Source organism: Anopheles coluzzii, chromosome 3, assembly GCF_943734685.1.
Source record: "Anopheles coluzzii chromosome 3, AcolN3, whole genome shotgun sequence".
Lineage (NCBI taxonomy): Eukaryota > Metazoa > Arthropoda > Insecta > Diptera > Culicidae > Anopheles > Anopheles coluzzii.
This window is the reverse complement of record NC_064671.1, coordinates 31,384,930-31,407,987: the sequence shown is the minus strand read 5'-3', so window position 1 is coordinate 31,407,987 and position 23,058 is coordinate 31,384,930. Positions and strand designations below refer to the sequence as shown.

The 23,058-nt window shown below is 46.3% G+C and overlaps 1 protein-coding gene across 5 annotated transcripts in view; it reads right to left on the bottom strand.

The window, feature by feature from the left end:
- LOC120958566 (bone morphogenetic protein receptor type-1B) overlaps positions 1-23,058 on the bottom strand; it is a 135,795-nt gene that overhangs the window by 30,543 nt on the left and 82,194 nt on the right. For 2 of the 5 annotated variants that reach the window (XM_040381453.2, XM_040381455.2), the window contains exon 2: positions 20,431-20,565. The exons of 1 other annotated variant lie outside the window; for it this stretch is intronic. In XM_040381453.2, coding sequence (XP_040237387.1) covers positions 20,431-20,565 — 135 coding nt within the window. Of the gene's footprint in view, positions 1-1,087; positions 2,660-20,430; positions 20,566-23,058 lie in introns of those variants that run through there. 2 more of the 5 variants (XM_049609894.1, XM_040381456.2) reach the window with 2 other exon arrangements.

Here is a 23,058-nt window from a genome sequence, read left to right as displayed (position 1 = left end):
TTGGGTCAAGTCCCGGACAATTCCCTTTTTGTTTAAAGCCAAGAAAAGGTCGGACAGGTAAGGAAAGCAAACCGCAATGCTCTCCACTAGCCTTGCCCTGGCGAGGAAGTGAACTCGATCGTCGAAGCATCTTGCGAAGCGCAAAGAAAATGTGCAAACAAGAGCACGAGTAAGAGAGAGAGAGAGAGCATATCCGCAGCAAGCAGCATGTATTATGCGAAAGCATAAAAACAGTTGGGAATAAACTAACCGATGCAGCGCAGCATCGAGGGCAGAACTCGGGCGCCTCTAATCATAACATCGCGCGCGCACATCGCAGTCGCCGCCGTCGTCTACTGTAAAATATGATTCTTTCCATTCAATGCACTCCGGGGGGGATGGAGTGGGGTTGGGGTGGTCCAAGAATGGACGGCTTCGAGTTATGCCCACGATGCACACCTTCCACACACACACACGCACGCCCGCGCTCGACTCCAGTTCCGCGGGACAATTCGCTCGTGCCGCTCGTCGAAGGCACGACGAGAATCCACAGAATCCGCCACAGACGATCCTGGCGTACGATAACTGCGCTGTGCTTTGCTGACTGCTGAGGGGGGGGGGGGGGGGGGAGGGTGAAGCGTGCGCACACACACACAAAATACGCGATCTTGGCCGTTACTTCTGAATAAAAGCGAACGAAACGAATTAAAAAAAATGGCAACGGATTGTGCGGCGACGCCGTTGCAAATGCAATTCACCCCCATTTTTTTGTTCGATGCACAGTTCTGTGCCGCCGATGTGTGAGCCCAAGGGATGTCCCTCCCGCATCACCCCTGCATGATAAAAACTGAATGAGAATGGAAATGGCCACCGGAGGACAACAACAAACGACTTCACAGCGTCGCAGCGTTTCGGGGGGGGGGGGGGGGGGGGGGGGTTCGAGTTGTGACAGAAAGTACAATGCAATGGTGTTTGTGTGTGTGTGTGTGTTTTGGGAAGAAAAATGGAATTCAATCGTCGCGAGAATCACATGTTTTATGCTGCCCGAGCCCCTTTGCTTGGGGGAGGGGGGAAATATACAATTTCTGTGTTCTAATTTATTATTTACCATTTGCCTTCTTTTTTCTCGATTTCGGCGCCATGTCTGTTGTGCTGTGAAGCGCCGCTGCTGTTTTCTCTGTTGGCTGTTGATTCGTGGCCGCTCTTTTTTCTATTAGGACCGTTTTCCCGATACAATACAATCACCAATAACAACGTGTTTGATATTTTCGTTCTTCTTCCTTTTTTTTCTTCTTCAACTCCTTTGGCTATTTTCGCACACAACCAACACTATTATTTACATTCGCGGCAGTACCAACCATGCTGCGTACACATACGGAATCACACTGCTACGCTCTTCCTCCCTAAATCGATCGAAGGAGCTTTCTTTGTGACGATTTCGCACCAACAAAAACACATTGACCTTGTGGCGGCGTTGCTTGTGTAATAATCTCGGTTGTGAGTAAAGTAATATGCACTGAAATTATTTCTGTGTGACGCAGATCTTTTATGACTTTTTAATACACTCTGTGAATGGCACACTTGAAAGAAGCTCAACACAACACAGGCGGGAGAGATTGTAAATTTGCTGCTATTCTTCAAACACTACTACTACACACGCAGCGATAGTGAGACACTTTCAAACACTGTATCTTAAGCCTCCCTCCCCGTTTTTTGATGTGAACCACCCCTCTGTTGTTTTTGCTGCCGACTATCACCTTCTTTTCTGCTATTTGCAGCAAACAACAGAAATTGACTTCCCGAGACTCGGGAAATAATGCGCAAATGCAGCAGCAGCAGCGGCAGTGTTTGTGGATGGCAATCGATTGTGCCCTGTTTGTTGTTGTGCTGTTGTTGTGTTTGATGTCGATTTGGTGACGTGAAATGCACTTCCTCCTCCTTCTCCGCCACCGTTGGGGTGCTATCGTTTCCCCCTCTTTCCTATGTGTGTGTAAACAAACTCGCGCGCTGTCAAACGCGCCCGCACACAGCTGTCAGAATTCGCATCAGCGCAGCGCTTGTGCTTTCTAATCACACAGCAGCAGCAGCAGCAACAGTGACGGCGACGTGTCGAAGGATCATTTCTAATCGTGACATTTCTAGACGCACACACACACACAGACGCAGACGGTGTGCTCCAAAACGCGGTGGAAATCAATTCAGCAAATGGCGATGATTGTGCGATTGTTAAACTTCTAGTGTACTGACGCTGGCGGCTGGTTGGCCCCGGCTGTTGTTGTTCTTTTGCAGCTGCTTTTGCGTGACGTAATTTGCTACGGGGCAGAGCGCGTTTTAGACAGCTCCGTCTTCCGGATCAAACTGTCGTCGTATTCTGCCGCGCTGTGCTTCCGCCATTCGACTGGACCAGACACAACAAATAGAGTGTGCGCCACATACGCACACGCACTAGTCGTACAAATATCCACTTTTCTATGCGCTCTAATGAATGCCGCACACTGCACTGTCTTTGGCTTGCTGTCAACACATAAAACTGGCTCTCTAATCAATGGCAGCGGCCAGCAGCAGTTGTGTTAGAACGCAAAATCGATAAAAAAGAACAGCGACCGACCGTACACAACCACGTCCACTCGCTCGCGCGGTTCAAGTCGAACTAACTAACACAGTTACAGCGCAGATCTGTTGTACCCCCGCGGCAGCCCGGTTCAGGCGCGATGGCGTTTGCTTTTGTTTTGCTTTGCTAGAAGAGCGAGCCCTCATAGCACCTCACACGCACACACATACGTGAAGTACGTAGAGGTTCTCTCTCCATCGCGGGCGCGCGCGCTCTCTATCTCTTTCTGTCTTGTTTCGCAGTAGGAAAATCTCTCACCAACACTTCGCACGCACTAACACACACTGAGATTTAAAATGAGCGTTTATCTCTCGCTTTCTGTGTGCCTGCGAGAGCGGCCGAGAGCATAAAACAGCATAAATGGATTTTAAGTCAGGGGTAGGCAGCTCGTTTTGCAATGTTTTCGTGTGGGAGTATTTCTAGATGAATTTTTATTAATTAAAAAATGATCAATTACGAATTCCATTCAGTGTGGTGATAATTATCTATTTAAATATTATTACACATTCGAAAATCAACGTATTTAGTATAATTCTCCCTTAGCTAGAAACGTTTTTTTTTTAATTTCAGCTTTGGTTCGACTGCAACTAAAAAGTCAAGTTTTCCAATAAGAGAACACAAACAAGCATCGATTACTCAGCTCAAACGGCTCAATGATCGTGTAAGTAAGTGACCCCGATTTGCCCGTCCCTGCGATAAAATAATAAACGTTTCGATTCTCTCGAGATAGCACCGCGGAGACGATAAAACATAAACATTCATCTCGCGTCCCGCTCGCTATGATGCCTCAGAGTATGTGTTCCCTACCCACCACCACATCTCTCTTTCTATCTTTAACGAACTCGATATCCCTTTTTTTCCATACGATCAGCCCTAGCCGCGGGGAGGGGGTACGAGAAAAGAAGAGACCCCGCGCTGCGATCGTAAAAGGCAAACGATACGTTCTTGGAATGGAGGAGAATCCACCGGAAAACCCGCCGCGGCCCAAGCGAGAGCGAGGTTTTGACAATTCAGCACCCCCTTCGTCCCCACAAGCCTCCTTCTCCACTCGCGCAACCAATTCACCACCAAAAGAAACCATTCTGTCCCAAAACAGTTGTGACCCGATCCAGACAGAATTTAAATTTTCAAACCATCGTCTCGCGTTTCAGCTCCCTTCCTCCCATCATACCACCATCTTCCTCCTCCTCCTCCTCTTCCAGTGTTTGTGGTGTCAAACATTGAGCTTTTTTTTCGGAGTTCTCTTGGATTCCCCCTTGTTCCTGTTCCCTTTGCACCCGTTGCTTCCATCCCCACCCGTTCCCTCTGCCCACTCTGCTGGAAGATAAATAATGTCGGGTTATTCCGTGCGCGGGTTTAAGGTGAGAAAAGCGGGAATAACGATCGTAAGGGGCCCACTCCTGGCAGCACAGCATAAACGTGAAATATTTAACCGATCTATCAAAATCAATTGTTTGCTTCAAGAGGTGCTCGTTGGGGGGGTTGGTGCACAGGTATGGGGAGCTTTTTTGAGCATTGAAACACAATTGTATAGAAAATTGAATAAACGGGAAAAGCAATTCCTAAACCAATCAAGCGCGATCATGCCCGAAGGTAGTGGAGATTCATGATTGAAGAAATAAATTAGAAAATGTTTAGTAAGCAAACTGCAGTAATGCATTTGACTTTGAAATTATGGTTGCATTAACTCGTTTCCTTATCGAAGTTTACAGCATACAGCGTGTGTGTCTGTGTGTTTGCTAGCGTTGTCTTAATAGTCAATTGAAAGATAACCTTCCACTATTGTTCATTTCTTCTTATCGCATCGAATTGTAGTAATCACACGCCTAATAAGCCCATCACATACATGTTACATGAAGTCTGATCGTGATGGGACGATCGTCCCTTCCTTGTTCCGATCGAAAAAAACCCTTTCTAGTAACGGGGCATCTGAGTGTGATTTTTGGGTCCTCCTAGCCAAAAAAATAAAACAAAAAGTGATAGAAGTTGCTTTCTCTAGCGATTAGGACACTTCCGTGCTGCGTGTTGTCTGCTTCTTTAAAAATAGCCACACTGCCCCTAAAAGTTTCGTTCACCCACCACACCCTCACCCTAGCGTTTGACCAAAACAACGATTATTTGGTGAGCAGAGAGAAAGAGAGAGAGCTGAAAAAAAGGGAAAAACGGGCGACACATTCCACAAACCGGACGCCAAAGGTATGAGAAAACGCAAATAAACGCGACCCCGAAATGGGGGGAGCGGGGGGGCGAGGTTTAAGTAAGGGAAGGATGTATGGGGACAGACGACACAATATTGTTATGTATTTCGCAAAAATAGATTACAGACAGACGACATAGATTACGCTGGTTCGGATCGACGTTAATGATTCGTCTTGCGACACAACAACGCGACGACGCTCGCGGACGGTTGTGCGGTAGACGGACGGTCAGCCAAGCCGTTCGCGTGTGTGTGTGTACGTGTGTTTGGGCCTTTAGTCAGCTTCAGGGCACACCAGACCGAGTGTCGTATGCTTAAAAATAGTTCCGCGTTCCCCCCCCCCCCCCCCCTTCTCGTGACTCCCTGTCTCATCCGCCCAGCGGCACTAGAACGACACCGATGCGACATCTCAGACGGAAACCTCATTTCCCTGCCCGGTTGTCTCCTAGCTCCCGGGCCAGACTGCCACACCGACCACCAGGCAGTTTAAATATCCCCCGGCCGGATGAATCCAAGGATTTTGCCATGTCGAAACTGCGCCAACACAGCACAGAGAGAGGGAGCTCTCTACGCGTTTCTGTTTTTGTTTTGATTTAAGATCTGTTCCCATCCCTGTCCCCTTTCGACTCGTGCACACAAACGCAAAAAGGGAAATTCTACGTCTGTGAAAATTCTACGAGCACTCCCTGCTTTCTAGCCATGGTCCCCGGAAGCCCCCCCCCCCCTCAACACCAGTCTGGGATCGTTTTTCGCTGATATATTTGTCTGCCGGATTTGCGCCGGGGCAACACAAAATGGGCCCCTCGCTGTAACATCTGAATCTCTGGGACGACAGTTTCGTAAGAGAGAAAGAGGAAGCGGAGGTTGGAAAAGCAATTGGATTGCGAAGAGACCGCCGCGTCAGCCAGTGCAATTCATTAAACATTCGGTCTTAATCTTTTCTCGCACTTTCTTCCCAGCGCAGCGGACGTCTGCCGGTATCCGCCGGCAGGGCGCTGCAAAAGTCAGACATTGCGAAAACAGGAACGGGAGAAATTCCACACCACGCTCGTACGCACCCTCAAAACAGGACGACAACGACGAGGACGTTGGTATGCCAGCGCTTTGTTATGCTGGCAGAGAATTCGGCACCATCGGCGACCTGGCGAAAGGAATTTGATTGCTTTACTCCGCCGCGAGAATTCGCACGACGAATCTTTCTCGGGCCAGGCCCCCCCCAGGCTATACAATTGTCAACCTAGACAAAACAATCGGAGATGATTGGCTTACGAGAGAAAGAGTGAAGGATAAAAAAGTAACATAAAACAAGGAAAACGGAATAAAAAATACAAAATTGCTACATCTTTTAAAAATACTTCAATATTTCGTCAGACAAGAACAGGTGCACTTCGGGATAAAAATTGATTACCCCCACAAAAGCAAGCAGGTGTCTGTCTTCGTGCGAAATGTCCTTACTACCCTTGTACCGATGCCATATCGTACATAGACGAGCACATGCAGATCAAATGAACATTTCGCTTTGAAACCTCTGCACAAGCAGCGGGGACATTCACACTTTACACCCGGGATTTCGAAGAATCCCAACAGGGTCCCTAGGGGCCTTCCGTGGGTCATAAGAACACTAGCAGTGGGAAGCTTGGAAAAGGTACCTTCACCCTGCCGAACACTACCTGTTGCTGTCGTCATTACCCTAAACCTGGGCAGTACGAAACTAACGATCAAAACACAATAGAAAAACTGTCAGATTCTAAGCCACCTTCAGTTCTTCACCTTCAGCCGAAGAACACATCGAAAAAAAAGCGAAGAAGACCCTGGAACAAAGCTTACCACGGGGGTAGGATGATCTTACAGAGGAGGGCGAATGGCCGAACAAAAGCTTGGCTGGGCTGTAATATTTATCTCATTTCAATGCAATGCTTCTGGCCCCATCATCATTTTTTACTTCACCCATCTATTCTATACAAAATTATTCCAAATGCGAGAGAGCACACATACACACAGAGAGACACACAATGAACGGAGAAACACAAAAAGCACGATCTTACCAGACGATCTTACCATCAATATACACAAAAGATCGCTTCCTTTTCTCGTCAATTGTGCGCGGTTTCGTACGCTCCTTTGCTCGAGAGTCTGTTATTCTTGTTTTCTAACCAGCTTGATTGGTGTGTGGGTTAATGTTTTGCTTCTATTATTTTCGTTAGCACTTCTCCGGATTCTTCCGCGTCCCGATCCCGGCATGGGATGACGTTCGACCCGCGGGGCCTTTTCTTTGCTTCGACTTTTATACATTGCCTTTTTTTGTACAGCTTGCAACGTTCGCTTCTCGCACACACTTTATCCGTTTAGTTTGTCCTGTTCCCTATGTCTGTGTGTTGAGTTTTTGTTTCCTTTTCTTTCCCATTTTGGCCGCTTTGGTTTCGATTTTACCTCATCATCGTTGCGTTCATTTCGTTCCCGTCTCTCACTCTCTTTTTATGTGTGTGGACGCGATCTCGTCCACGTTTTCTCTACGCCACCTTCGCGCCCGGGCGCAAAGGTTCTTTTGGTTCTTGGTCGTGCCTTTTCAAGTGTTAAGGAATCAGATTTTATTATTACACTCGTTTCTTTTCATTTTACGAGCAGCAGCAGCAGGGCTGGGGTAAGGGCCTTTCAAACGCGCGTGTATGTAAGGCACACAGGATCGTTTGTACAGGTTGGGCCGAGAGTAGAAAAGAACCAAGCAAGGTGCAAAAGAACGGACAGTTCGAACGGCGGACAGATGATGGGATGATTGGGGGCTAGACGAGCGGGAGGAGTGAATTTTTTAACACAAACTTGTAAACGATCAACTTCAAGCTGTCTGTCAGGATCTAATCATCCCCCGGGCTCGGGGCGAACCTGTACATTACCATAGCCGACAGGCGATTGTGAGCAACAATGTAGCGAGCAGGGAAAGGAAAAAAAGCATAAGAATATTTCACAAAACCTCACAATACAATTGGCACTCTTCCTGCTGCGTTGTCCATTCCCCGATCCGGGGCCAAGAAATTGTGAACAGCATATCCTGGTCACGGCACCGGCAAGATGTGATTGAAATGCCTGTATTTAAATTTCAAACCCCTGTCAACATAATTGCGAGTCGTTAAATGCGTAAAATAGAGACCAATCTGTTTTGATAACAAAGTAAAATGTTGCATTAAGTTTATCTCATTTTCAACAAAAAAAAAGTCGGTATCTTACAGTCGGAAAACAGGTAATGTTATCTTATTTTTTCCTCCGCCCGCCCGATCAGAACGATAAATATTGAACGTTCGTTTATTCTATCCAAACTGCTTCGCTTGTGACGAGCAAGAATCGCACGAAGTGAATAAAATTAATGTCTCCGCGATCATCGTGAAGCTCCCCGCTAGAAGCATTGCAGGAGAGCAGCAGCAACAATGAGGTCAGAAGCGATCATAAAGTAGCTCACTTTATATGACAGTAGCAGCACACGCCGTTGTATGTTGCCCGCCAGACACAACATCAAACCATTTCTCCTCTCTTGAAGCACGCGCTCCCCATGCCATTCCCTTTTCATCTTGTGACGCTTTTCAACACCTTCATGAGAAATGGGCGGCGACATTACGCACAGGGCACAAACCGGCCACAGATTGCAGATTCGGGGGAGAGATCGCGCGCGCCGTAGATTTGCATAGCGGAATGCATTTTTGAAATTTATATTTATACCCGCTGTAACCTCCCTTCTTACACATCCACACCCTGCCATATCCCACCACACTACGGAAAAATGCAATGCGAGGTCGAAAATTTGCATTTTAATTAAAATTTCTCCATCACCTTTGGCCGGTGTTAAAAGGTATTTGCTGCGGTGGCCACCGGTCGCACCCATTCCTATCACAGACACTAATTGCGTCCGGAGCGATTGAAATCTGCAGCGGAGGACAGTGCACAACAACATGCGGACCGGCAGAATAGGATCGTGTAAAAAATGGTTGTAATGAGGACAGTGAAATGAGTGCTAAAATTTTCCAATCAATTGTTCAACGGCACGTTATCTGGCACGAAACTGTAAGCGAGCTGATGGAGGGTAATATTTGGGAGATTTTATTCCGTTCAATTTCCCCGAATGTAGACTCTATTTTGTGTTGTAACACAGAGAGATGTAAAAAATATATTTTATTCGAGAAAAATGTGCATGCAGGGGCAAAATGGGTACTGCTGGAACAATATCGAAAAATGTAAGTAATGTGTAAAATTTTTAAATGTATTAAGTCGTCACTGAAATAAGGTTTGTTAACAATTTAAATGATTTTTATGAAGCAAATATTTTGATTTGGAATTATATAAGTGTCACATTTTGGAGCTCATAACAACTCGCAACGACCTGTTTTGTAGCCAAAACGCAAAAAGACAAAAACATTGTTTAATCTTTTGTCCGTAATAATTGCAAGAACTAAGCAACTTGTAAGCTTTAATGTGAAATTTGCAGAGGTCAAATCCTTCAAGCTGATCTTCTTCATTATACCCTAAAATATGAATTGATTTATGGCTTCAGGGATATGATGAAGTGATGAATTGCATTGCATGATTTTTAACTATCATTTATATTTCTCAATTTATAGACAAAAATCACGGTTATAAAGAGTCCCAGAATAACATTTAATAACATCAAATGCAGTAAATTATCAGTGTTAAGTATTTTATTAAATGAGATTCACAACAAAAACGCTAAATTTCCCTATTTTGCCCCATGTTCCGCTATAACCGTTGTGCGGACCGAACTGCTTTCGCTGGCAGCATTTTATGACAAAATATTCATTGCATTGCATTGCATTGCATTCAAATAAAACTGTCCACGTTTTTACTACCAACTCAATAAGAAACTTAACAGTCCATAAACAAGTTTCCAGTACCCAACATCACTACACCATTGTACTGCATTGGCAGAAGTCAAGGGTTCGCAATTAAATTGATGTGTCTTTAAGCCGGCGTGCAAATGAGCAACCGCGTGATTCGCTTTTAATCAACGAGCTGTCGCATTAGCAACACGGCTGGAAATTATATCCCCCATCCATGCGTGTGTGTGTGTGTGTGTGGTTCCATCGTACATGCGACCTTTGCCTTCGCTTTTACCATAAGCTTCCTCGCGCAAAGCCGCAAGAGACACAAACACACACATTAAGCCGGATTTACTTGCGCCCATTTCCTTACCAACCGTATTAGCACTGCTGTCCCTGTGTGTCGCGTGCTGGGGAATATAATTTATTTGTCCCATTCACCAACCAGTGCTGGAAAATTGTGCCAACGCTTGTGTGACTTCTCCTCCTCCTCCTCTTCGGCACACCTTTTACAGAGAACGCACGGAGGTTAATCTTTTGGCACCTTCATCATCATCATCGTGGTCGTCGTTATGGAGATGGATTGAAAATGGGAAGAGAACAAAGCAAAAAACTTCGATATGCATTATCTTAAGTAGTGTGAGGGGATCAGCACCACCCACACCCCAAGAAGACAAACACGAGGAGGGCCCCCGGGCGCCGAGGCATGCTGCACAATAATCCCGTGCCCATAATCGCGGATAATCCAATTAAACAAACGAGATTCAGCCGTGTTGGTGTCTTGATTATAATGCACTCCCGGCAGCTGCATACCGAATATGATCGTTCAAAGTGCCGGTACCGACCGGTGGGCAGCTCGTAGAGCTGGACGAATGTCCATAGATTCGTTTCCATTCCGTCCAAGATGAATAGCGTGTCTGCGGTGCACTATTGGGCGAATTTGCATAAAATTATTTGCATGACTTAAGCTGACTTAAAAGCGGTAAAGCCACATTAAGACTTCCTCCTTACCGCCATCGCAGCGTGTTTTAATCTCGGTAAATACTCATTAACAAAATCATGTACCTGAGCGAAGGTGGGGGTTACATAGTCACCACTTCCTACGTTAAAATGGGAGAAATGTGTTAGCGTCGAAAAGGCTACACATCTCCATTTTTCCATTTCCGTTGCAGCATGCAGCAGCATGAAACGGCCATTAGGACAGGAGAGTTCATTCAAGAATAAAAAGATGCGAAAACTTTAAAATGTCGCACTCAATAAATAGAATTTGCTGCCCGCCCGCACGTCCGGCAAGAGGCCAAAGCACAATAAGAGAGCCAGCCAAGCACCACAGCACAACATGATTTGCATAATATTTCAACCCCCCCTCTTATGCCACCATACACGGGAAGCCCTGAATCTAGTCTTTCAAACCGTAACGGCCTTTCAAGAGCCACCTCAAACCTCCGCGCAAAACGCAAGCGACGAACAACAGCAAAAGCACCAAAGGTGTGGCCCGCGCAAAAAACGCGTCGCGCTCTCGGGCGCGCGCGCGCACACACCGGCGGCGGCGGCTTATGCTTAAAAGCATAACAGTGTTTTCGTGTCCGCGCGTAAATTTGTGCGACCACCCCGGCCGCCTGACTGACTGACTGCCATCCGGCACCCGCCTTCTTCGCCGTTCGATGCGACTCAAAGATCACGGTGCGATGCGTCAAGGATCGACGCTGGAACGAGGTGCTTCCCGGGCATGCTGTTCTGTGTGGTAAAGAATCGCCTTCCTTTTCGTGTGGAGCAACACAAAAACAAAAACTGGAGAGAATGAAACCCGTAACGACGACAAAGCAAAGGCGAAAAAGCCGGTACGGACGCAACAGCATCCAGCAGCAAAGGGATTTGAGTGGGGGAGATATATATTAGCACAATCCAGCGAACCGAAAGGAAGTCTGCGGACGCTCAGAATCGGATCGCGCGCTGTGTACGCATGCGGCTTGGTGGGCGAAACTTAAATAGCGAGAAACGAGAAGAAGCGGTTAAAAGCTCCACACCGTGCTGCTGATAGCACTTTAGCTACCGTTTCTGTGGAGCTGAAATGAAAAAGAGCAGAAGAAAGAAAAAAGAAAGGAAAAACGTCTGACGCTCAAGACATTCTACGCTACCACGACCAATCCTCGGCACATTCTCGCAGCTACCAGACATTCGCGTTTGTGTTCCGCAGAGGAGATCTTCAAGAAAAGGAGGACATAGAGGGAACGGAGAGTTTATGTGTCTGGGGAGGGACAAGGGGGAGACACTTAAAGTCATTTGAATTTGTAAACCCATTCCAAAAGCCAACTCGGCAACACATCCTTTAAAAGCTCGAAATTAGAACTGTTCGTTCGCATTGAAACTATTGCGAGATCCTTACACCGAACTTCTGTCATCCGCAGGTTCTTGGGTTCCGTGGGCAACTAAAACGAAATCTCACCAATAATTAGCTCCTCAGGATCGTTTTCGGCTGTGGGAGAGCATGGGATGGGTGCACACGCAACACTGGAAGTTCATTAAAATACGCACGCGACTCTGTGCAGGGCGATGTAAACCCTTTTATTTGTGGGGTGAGTAAAGGTAACACCAGAAAAGAAACAGTAGGAGTACATCCAGTGCGCAGGCGTATACGTCGGCGGCAGAAAAAAGGCAGACCGGGGGCGAACGCACCGGGATCGTTTTGCGCACTTCCAAGCAGCAGCTTCGAACCGGAGCGAAGCATTTTAATTGGCCCCAAAACACTTAACTTTTTTGTTTGTGTGGAGCGAGGCGCAATCCGACGAGATGAAGGCGTAGTACATGTAGCGAGCATTAATGCCGCCGGGCCGGCCACAATATTCATAAATTTGGCTGCATTCGCTTCCAGCAGCAATAGAGGGTCGTGTGCGAGATTTGGAGGTCTTTTGAAGATCAGAACCGGAGGCGTAGGTTTTGTGTTTTGTTTTCAAGCTTCGGGGGGTTCACTTGGACGTCATTTGAGCGTAACACGGATACCTTCACAGAGAGTTTAACACTAAACGCGATAGAAACACACACACACACACAGACGCACGCGTATTAGCGATCAATTATCGAATTCCATCGCTAAAGTTCAACCAACCGTGAGATGAGATGAGGGGGTTTCGTAGGTGGCTTGCTTCAATGGGAAATAACAATGCCGATGATGTTGCCAACCGACGTGGGAGGTATCTAGATATGCGGTTGAATCATATCACCGTCAGTGCCACACGACGCTACATCAATTGCCACCACAGAGATGGATTGCAGTTTTATCCCGCGATTAATGTGGGGCATTATTCAAATCAAACATTGGAATACTCACCGAGATACCGTGTGTAAAAACGCGGAAAAAACACCACTTTGTATGTGATGGTGTATGTGGGCTTTGATCTCTTTCCTACATCGATAAGGGTGCTACAGAAACATTTGTACTTGACGCTCGTTTGTTCGCAAGCTGGTTGATTGTTTAAGATAGCAGTAGAGCAGGGTCCTATTGCTTTGTAAACAACGATTTCCCCCCGGTCGGAACATCTAGCCGTGGAGGAACAACTTCATTAGAAATCCATTAACACGTCAATTATTCTCGCCATCATCGACATTGAAACCCCGGGGAGAGGGGATAGTCCGTAGGCTTCACCACATCCAGAACGACCGAACGACATTTCATTCTGGTGTGACATTTCGCGTTCTTGCGCTACTTGTCGGCTCGCGCTGGAATTCCTACAGCCTACGCGGGTATTAATAAAAAAACGCGCGCAATGGCACTCGCTGTGTCGCGTAAAAACAAAGCCCTCACCACCTAGGGGTGCTAGTGTATCGACAGAATAGAGAACAAGTGATTTAACGCGATTTTTTAACACACTGGACCATTGCCGACGCGAATCCACTTTCGCGATCGAGATCGTGTGTGAGCAAAGTGTGTGCTAATCGCGCACTAGTAGTTGCACCCTCCAAGGGCTTTCGGCGACCGAGGCGCGTTGTCTTGGAAACTGCCACCCAGAGCGCGGGGAAATCGGGCCTGTCGCTTTGCATACAAGGCGCGATAAGCACCGTAAACATACACAAAGGCTATTGGAAAAAATCTGTAGGGGACAGAGGCGGACGAGGGAGCCTGAGCCGACTCTGGTCGACAATTTGCAACACGAAGATTTAATCTCAGGCCACTCTCCTGAAGGGCGCACGTAGGAGTCTGTGAGCGCTATCACCGGTAGTTTTTTTTGCGCGACGACCAGCAAGCACTGGCCGCAAGCACAAATTAAGAGATGCCACCGTGAAGGTGGAGGTGGTGGTGGAGTTACAGCTACATGCTGATGGAGTAAAGGTGACGTAAAGGTTCGTGCTCTCGCGGGTACGTGCCTAGTGGGGCATTGAGGAGGGTCCACTCGCGACAGCCGTGGAATTTATCCTTGTCACCCTTCGCATCCAGCACACAAAGAACAGTTACGGAGGCAGCGATTTGCTTGCACTCGGGACGATAATGGCGGATAATAAGCCGCACACACCCGCTCGTCTAATGGTCGAGGAGCAATGAGCAATGGTGGGCTTAGGTGCGGTTGAAAGGGTAGTTGCTACCCCGTCAGATGTGGTAGTTGCTACTTAGACGATGCGGAATTTGCCATTTTTGATCCCTGGGGAAAGTTCACGCTCCGAAGCAAATCGTTCTCAATAAATAGCTTTACACTGCGCAATAGGATTGCGCGGTGATATTGCGCGCCGGAGATAGTTTGAAGCGACTAGCTAGATGACAAATATACCAATACCATGTGCTTTACATACCAGTACTATGGCTCAAGGCCTGTACTCTTTGTATAAAAATCTACTTTCTTCCCATACAAATAAGTAAATTTATATTCTACACATACAAACAATGCTTCAAAACATTCTCAATTTCAAAGTTATTGTTTCAGGAACAGGATCTCTGATGGATCATTCCAACTGCTCTAGACTCTGAGATCATACAGATTCTCTGTACACTGTCTTCGCAACATCTTTCTGGTAGAACAAGAGTACAACACCTGATCCGAAAACATCAATTTCGAAACAAAAATTAATTGATTAGAAATAAATTACCTCCGGACCTGATTTGGAATGATCGGACAACTTTTAGGCATAAACCTGGAGTGCAAGATTGCGGCCCGCCAAATGAGTTTGACACCTCTGACAGAGGGCGATCGTCGGGATCGACACCCAATTGCCATTAAAGGCGCGTGGCGACAAAGATGCAATAAACTAGTCGCCCCAGGTTCAAGCTGCCACGGTCGTGAATCCCTGTTTATGGTTCTCCCGGCGAACCAGATGCGGGGGAGTCGTGCCGATCCGAAATTGGGCTTTCCTTTTGGGCCGGAGGTAAAGAATCGTGTAGAGCAGGAGTACATTGACACGGGCGTCGTCGGGTTGTAGAACGGGAGCGTTGGGATTGATTTTATTGCTGCTCATCGCGGAAACGGTCACGTCGCCGAACGGTTTTATTTTGGCACCGGCACACTGTCCCCACAGACATACACACATACACACACAGGGAAGTCTTCGCTTCGGAGTTCATTTCCATCTCTTAGTCCCGGTGGTGTCGAATGGTTTTAATTTAAGCTATTTATTCTAGGATCACTTTTTCGAGTGTGCTTCTCCCTGTCCAAATGTCGTTTGAACATACAGCAACGAATGGTGTTTGACATTCGGTCAACGATCTTAGACAGATTTACGTTTCCTGGCGACTAATGTACGGCACGTATCACCGAACCTGGAGAGTTCGAGGCACTCAAACCACGATCTTTCCATCTACTCGTCTGTAACATCTCGAGTCCCTCCCCCCCCGGACCGACACAGGAAACATAGAATCGGAGCCTCAACCGACTGCGAGACTCGGGGCAGATTTATGGCTGATATAAAAGCGAAGCAATTGAAAATTCATTGCGAGTCGCGTCCTCTGCCCAGGTCCTCCGGTTTACCCCGAGTGCGCACCATTGCGCACTGTAATTAGAAAATATGACCAAATATATTTTCGGACGCCCGGTACGGAGTGTGCGTATGGATGCGATACGATACCAAACGGGGAATGACGAACTTAGCTAGAGCGCAAATCATTCAACCATTTCATTCATGGTACACGTCCGTACGGTTGATTCGCGTTGCAGGTTTGTTGGAAGGGATAGCTGTGCCTGTAATGGGTGATATCCGTGTTGCTTGCAAACGCCTGTCGCCTGCAGGAGAGCAATACACCAGAACTAGGTAGGTTGGCAGTAGGTTGTCGAGGCAGTAACTTGTGAGCAGCAGTGAGGAGGCCCCGCGCCACACCTTCGCGAGCAATTCCAATTCCTTCCAACCCAGTCTTGGAGCTTGATGGACGGCATGAAACGACAGCTCGACCCACCCACCCACACGTCAGCGCTGGAAGCTGCCACGGGCGGCAGCCAATCTCATTAGTTTGTATTTCAAAGTTTTATCTCTCGCGCAACATTTTGTTTTAAAGTGCAATTTTAATTTGCTTTACTTCTCCCCGCTGACTCCGACCTAACTCTTCCCCTGCTAGATTCCATCCAAATTGGTTGCAGCGAAACTACAAGGGAAGCAAAATTTCGTTGGCGTACGATCATTACGCACATACACACCACCCTACCGTCGCTTGGTCCGGTAAATTGCGCTTTGAATGTTATTGCATCCAAACCGAGCTGGTTGGGGCGGTACCCTTGTAACGGTGCTCTCGACACGGGCCGGTCCGAAATCAAATAAAACTATTCAAAGATCAAACAAACCCACTGCACCGTGTGCTCGGACTGTTTGTCCGCTGAAGAGTCGAGAGATTTGGAAGAACATGTGAGCTGTGTGGGGAGGATGCGAGTCGTTCAAACACTGCACTTTTGGTTGCTGAAATCTAGAGCACAACACGAAAAGAGGGAGGGGAGAGAGTAGGGAGTAATAAAAGGAAGGAGAGGTGGTGGGCAGTGTCAATAGGCGAGCGAGTATTTCAAGTGTGCGATTATTTATAAACTTACATAACCATGACATACACCTGTTTCGGGAGATTACAAACCTGCCACAGGGCGACAGGACAACACCTCACCTCTCCTTCCCAAGATTGTGAAGACATATCGGTGGCATACATCGCTATGTGTGTGTGTGTTTGGTTGCCATTCATCAACGCCTCTCATCAAAACCTGGCTAGGGTTCTAGCGACACACGCTTTTGCTTGTGCCCACCGATTTCATCCACCAGTTGGGGCGATTATTTATTACCGTGGAGCAAATATCAAAGACTGCGGAAAGGATGGGGAAAGAGAAGGTTCGCCACTAGCCAAATCTGCGCTCCGTAACCAATTAGTGCAAGCAAACGGGCAGCCGAAGAGAGTTGCCGTGTCGTTGCCGTGGGTTTTACAACCCAATCCTCATCCAACACAGCTGCTTCCTGTTTCCTTCCCGGACGACTGTAAAGGTAAGGCACTTTCGTACTCTACGATGCATCATCAACAGAAGAGTTGGAAAAGGTTACAAACAGAGTGCTGGTTTATACACTTGGCTAGCTCACACCAGGAAGCTTCAATGAAATTACAAACCCTTGGCAACTGCACGACCCGTGAGAGCGTGTCCTGCGTCTAATGAAATCTAAATTCCACTCCATCAACGCGCGCAACGCGATTGGAGTGTGGCCAACTCCGATGCAAACCGATCCGTCCGGTGGGAGTTCAATGAAAATTAATTGAAATTGACAAACGAAGCCAGAGCGAAGCGGTTGGATGGTATGATCTGGGGCTGACAGGATTCGTCCACTTACTGTCACCGGCGAGTTGACACAGCGAGAGGGTAGATACTGTACCCGCGTGAGTCATAGCGTTAGTCGACCGTGATATATTAAACGTTTCGAGTTACGTGGAAGAGAAAAAGGCACATCAGAAGCAAGAACAAACGTCACGTTATCTCAATAGAACGTGATGTTTGAGGGATCGTTCCGATCAATGCTATCTACGGCTTTCTACGAAAGAGACACACTCGAAAGTGATTCACGAGTTCAGTTAAAGACACTGGAGAACATACTGGCCTTTTGATTGCTTCACTGATATCTCAGTTGGAAATTCGCTATTGTTCACAATCAACATCATTAGAAAACTTGTGTGGCAAATACCTACAAGATACCAATGTAGGTTAGAATACGTCTGAATGATCGGTTTTAATATTGTTTTGATCGTGACTTGGTATTATTCACCTACACAATGAAAATATGCATGTTCAAACGTTAAAAAATCGGAAAACAAGAGCAGAGTCATATACATTAGACGATGTTTTCAGTAAAATGGATTATTTTACTGAAGGAACAGTTTCTTTTGCATTTAAATCTCGAAAGAAGAACCGAAAACCTATCCAAGTCAAATGTTGATCGTTAGAAATAAATCAAATTAACAGTATGTAGCTGTAAACAAACGCTTTATTGCTTATAAGCGCTCTTGCTAATCCGTTGTTAAATAAATAATCCCATATTTAAATCAAAACTCATCCCCACGATAGATCAGCTCCACATTCGCTGAGCCACGCGAACGATCCTATCGATCCATATCGATCACACGCCACGCAATGAAATCGAACATCTTTTTTCCTGGGCTCATCTCCCAAAAGCCCACGCGACCTGCAAACAAAAAAGAGTTATTCATTTCCCGTTTTTGCCTGCGTACGTATGATGTGGGCGAGAAGAAACTCAAACCATTCGCTACGGATCGCTATAAAAGACGAAATAAAAATGATCCACACCAAAACCCGAACCCGAATGTCACTGGGCCGCGGAGGACGGGGGACCGCGCGATGGCGTTGATCGCGTGGTCGTTCGTTACCTCCAAAATCTTCGTGATGAAGCTGGAACTTTGCATAATTTATGGCAACACGCATAATCAAACCGCACCAACTCTTGGAACTTGGAATGATGAACGGTAAACAAGAAGGGTTGGAGTAGTTTCCCAGTTTCACTCTCGATCTATACCCCAAAACGTCGATTGTGGGATGATGGTTTGGAGTGTTTCCCAAAAATTAACGATGGATCGGTCCGATAACGTTGACGAGGCGACAAGCACACGGTCCTTATTAGATCGTCCTCTGCGGTTGGATGCGATTTACCTCAACGAGCTTTGGCGATGGACGACAAAGTCGCTAACTAATGAGCGCTATCGTCCAATTATGAGCCGAGCGCAAAACAGGACATAAATTTTCTCAACAACTTATACACCCATTATTCACATTTATAATCCAATTAATCGCAGGCGCAGAGGTCCCGACTGGTCGCTGCTCTTATAAAGCATCCTCATTTCGTGCCCGGTTTGCATATCTTTGCGATTTACACCGTACGTAGAAGGCGCTTGGCATCTTTTAAAATCTTATCGATCATCAAGGTGACACGCCGAGTTGATCGCCAGCAACAAGTCGTCTGCGAACGGTTCTGTGCTTGTTGTACGCGCAGAAGCCCTCATTCAACCATGGCACGTTGGCAGCAGCAGACAACGGGGTAAGATAAAGCAACGCACAAAACATACCCGCGAACAAGCGATTAAAATGTTAAAAGAAACCGGGTTGGGGGAAAAAATGATAAAACCATATGACAAATGACATAAGACAATGAATGGCACTGGGCAAGGTTCACACTGATCGACGATCGGCTGCAGTATGCGGGTTGGAGTATGCATGATTGGAAACAGTGGGTCGATCGGAGGGTTGTTATTTACGGCACTATTTATGGGTAAATGTGCAATTATAAACTGCGAAACTACTCATTGTCACTTGCACCTTTGCTTCTTGCGCAAAAAAGGGTGTTATCTCGGTGTTATAGAGCTGTACCGGAAATGGAAATTACATCTCCACACAGCTAGAAAACTGGCCGAAATGGCAATGGAAAGTTTTCATCTGGACAGAGTGGGGCGGTTTTGCACTTGCCGTTGAAAACTTTTCCATAGCGCAGTGCAGTTTGCGCATAAAACCCAACGCATGAATCAGTGACGCGTAATAAAAAATCATCGCTACAGCTGTAACGGCGCGATAAAAAGCTTGTTTGAGGCAGCTCTTAGAGACCGGCGGGGACAAACACAGCTTGTACAAACAAATTGGAAATAAAATTCAAATCAAACTTCTAACCGGTAACGGGGGGGAATGGTAATTGAAATCTACCCCTCGACCACGAGTGGATCACCACCGGGTCGGGGTAAATCCCAACGAACGAACGATGCACTTAGGCGCGTGTTAGTGGTTAAGTTATTGCCGCACGGGCACAAAAAGTGCCACATAAAATTACAATTATAGCCAAACAAATTATGCCTACTACGGCAGCAACAGCACAGGGTAAGCCTTCCTCGGTGGGCTCTCACCTGTTGCACCTCTGAATGCTTCACGCTCAATCGACCCCCTCTGGTACGATCGTTACACACTGTGCAAGGATTAAAGTGCATTACTTTATGGAAGTGGTTGTACCACTTCAACACAGCGGGCACGATTAAATTGTCTTACGAGCAACTGGAGAGCGTTGCCGTGTGACATTAGGTGAAGGTGTTGCGAAAAATGGCATTGCGTGGAAGTGAGGAGTAGGAATGACTGCGAGTTGAAGCACTCGCACAGTGTGATTTTAACGCAAACCACACCACACTTTAAGGCAAAGGTCGCGGAGAGATGAATCCAGCATGGAATGGAAGTTTCAACGTGACACAATTAAGGAGCTACCCCCGGAGGACGGGAGCGTCAATTTTCGCTAATTTAAATAAGAAATTGCTACCGTACGCGGGTCGCATTCGACGGATGATGGATGGGCGCGTTGGGTGAGGCATACACAGCCAACCCAGCAGTGCCAGTACTACTGACCTGTGCTACCGATTGCCGCTGCGAGTGAAGCTTCTTGCGTATGATTATTACCAGCGTCGTGTGCTGGTGGCTGATGCTCCGCAGACGCCAAGGGTGGAGAGAGAGGCCGCTCAGCAGCTGCTAGTAGTTCATCCACTGTAAGAGAGAAAATGAGCGATTGTGATGCATTAGATACGTTTGTAATATCTATAATTATACGGTTTCTTCGTCGATAAAGAAAATTGCTTTTCCTTTGCTGGATATCTGGTAGCAGGGTATCATCGGAACCTCTACAGCACACCTCAATCTCGGCCATTTGCATTTCGTATAATGCACCTCTAACTGCTAGTTTCTGTATCCGCGAATGCACATGATGCTCGGAGAGGGCAATATTTGCATTTCCCCATTCCCCTATTGCGCGATCAGGCAAACATCAACCGTCCCCTCGATGGCAATTAGGTCGCATTACTTCTAATTAAGCACCGAAGGAGAAATCAATCTTCGACGGCCAACGGTGACACGATGCGGTGGTGCGTCTATGTCAAGGGAGCCACGGAAGCTGTGTCTTCGAGCGGTATAGAGTAGTACATGGAGATCATGCAGCCGATTTCCATTTCAAATGTGGCGTATTCTGTTCGGCGATCTCCCAAGCGTCCAGCACCACTCGTTTGCTTTGCCAGTGAAGATTGACACATCGCTTAGTAATGAAGCAATTACAGGGTGGCAGAGTCCGGTAGGTATTTGCGAATAGGCTTGCTCTTCTAACTGAGTTGAATTGAGGGATCGGTGTCAAGGGATATTGATATTCATGATTACAGAAGCACATATAATATGTAAAGCATGGGCTCATTTAGAAATGGTACACTTTTTAAGATATTAATGGCGCAAAAATCAAGTTATTTATATTAACTATCTAACTGTTACTAAGCAGTTGCTTATCTTTTGCGAATGTCGTCGAAAACACAGTATTTAAGACACGCAAGCACGCAATAATGTAATGTTTTCCAAGAACTACTTTCACAAAAATGCTCTAAAAATGCAAGTAAGCTAATGCAAGTAAGGTTTCTTGACTGTTCATCAGTTATGGTTTTGAACACATCCAGCCAATTGCAATTGCAGTTAGGACGTGCTGCAACTTCACAACCCTGAAACCCAGTTAAATCGTTAATTGTTAAACAACCCCCAACTATCCCAGTTTTGGTCAAAACAAATGATTTGGCATTGAAACTGGAAGTTGAAGGGTGCAAACACTGAGCACATTGTTCAGATGAGGAATTAATGGAATATCAATTAGATTATTTCAAGAAAGAGCGTGCAATAATGACTTAGAGCTATTAACAAATCAGTGAAGAGTTCTCAGAACTCTCAATGCTTGAATAAAGTTTGTTTATAATTTTTCCTTTAAGACTATTTTCTGCAATTTAACACAAGAAATTGTTCATATTTCAATGGATAAACACATTAGAAAATTAAAAAATTCTTCATTCCCTTATTGTATTTTTACAAAGATTTTTGAGAAATTTGAATTATAGACGACTTCAGCATTTATGGAATATACATTAAAATAATTGGGTTTGAGTTATGGTTTGCAAACGTTAGGATGTACAATAAAATTTTAACCACAAAGCGATCAGGACAATATTCCACACAGGTAGCTCAAAATCCAAAAGGTACAAACTACAACCAATATTCAAAAAGTCTCAGGTTTTCCCCAGTGTCTTTTGAATGGAAACAGGCACAAAATCCTGTTCACATCTGGCAAATAGTGTGCACCATAACAAGGACCGCCCCATCAGCCTTCTAAATAATCCTACTTGAACATTGCCTGAAAGAGGTACAAAAAAATTGAAGACTGGTACCTAAACCTCTTACCTGTAAAGAACATCACAAAACAACACATCAATCTCTAGACATTTTGTACGAAGTTCTGGATGTGTGATTTGAATTTCTTACCGTATAGTCCCCGTATCTCATATCCCGCCATCGCTCAAATGGACGTGTGAAAAATGCACTCTCCGTCAACTGACGACCGGAAGTCGTTCCCCGTTGGGATCGTGTGCAACTGTGCGATAGTGGGAATCGCTCCCCGCATCACCGGTACATTCCACAGCCCCAGGAAGAAGCCAAATAAATAGTAAACAAACACATCGTTCACACCGAGAAAATCTCATCCATCCTGCGGGCGAGATGCAACGCGCTTGGATGGTGGAAATCTCATCTCTGGGACTAAGATTGATAGGGTTATGCTTCGGATTTTTTTCTTCTATGGCTTTGTGGACTTTGGTCCAATGAGAGGTGAGCTGATATGATGGCACAGCACCATCCGAAAACCCTGGTTCTAATACCACTGGAGACATCAATCTTCGACGAGCTGAGAAGGGTTTTTTTTTTATTTTGGGGAGGCCCGGAAGTTGTCGAACGTAACGTGACGGCCACAGCGAACCATACCCACCGTCCTAGTGAGCATCTAGACATACTATTCCAGAGACGCTCAAGTGCCTATCCTCAATGGTCGATTGAAATTGAACACCGGAAAAGGGCGCACACGACCGTGACATGTGAAGCCTAGAGCCTTCCGCCGTTGCATCACTATCGCAACACGACACAAGCGTTCTGATAATAGTGTGTGTGTGTGTGTGTGTGTGGGAT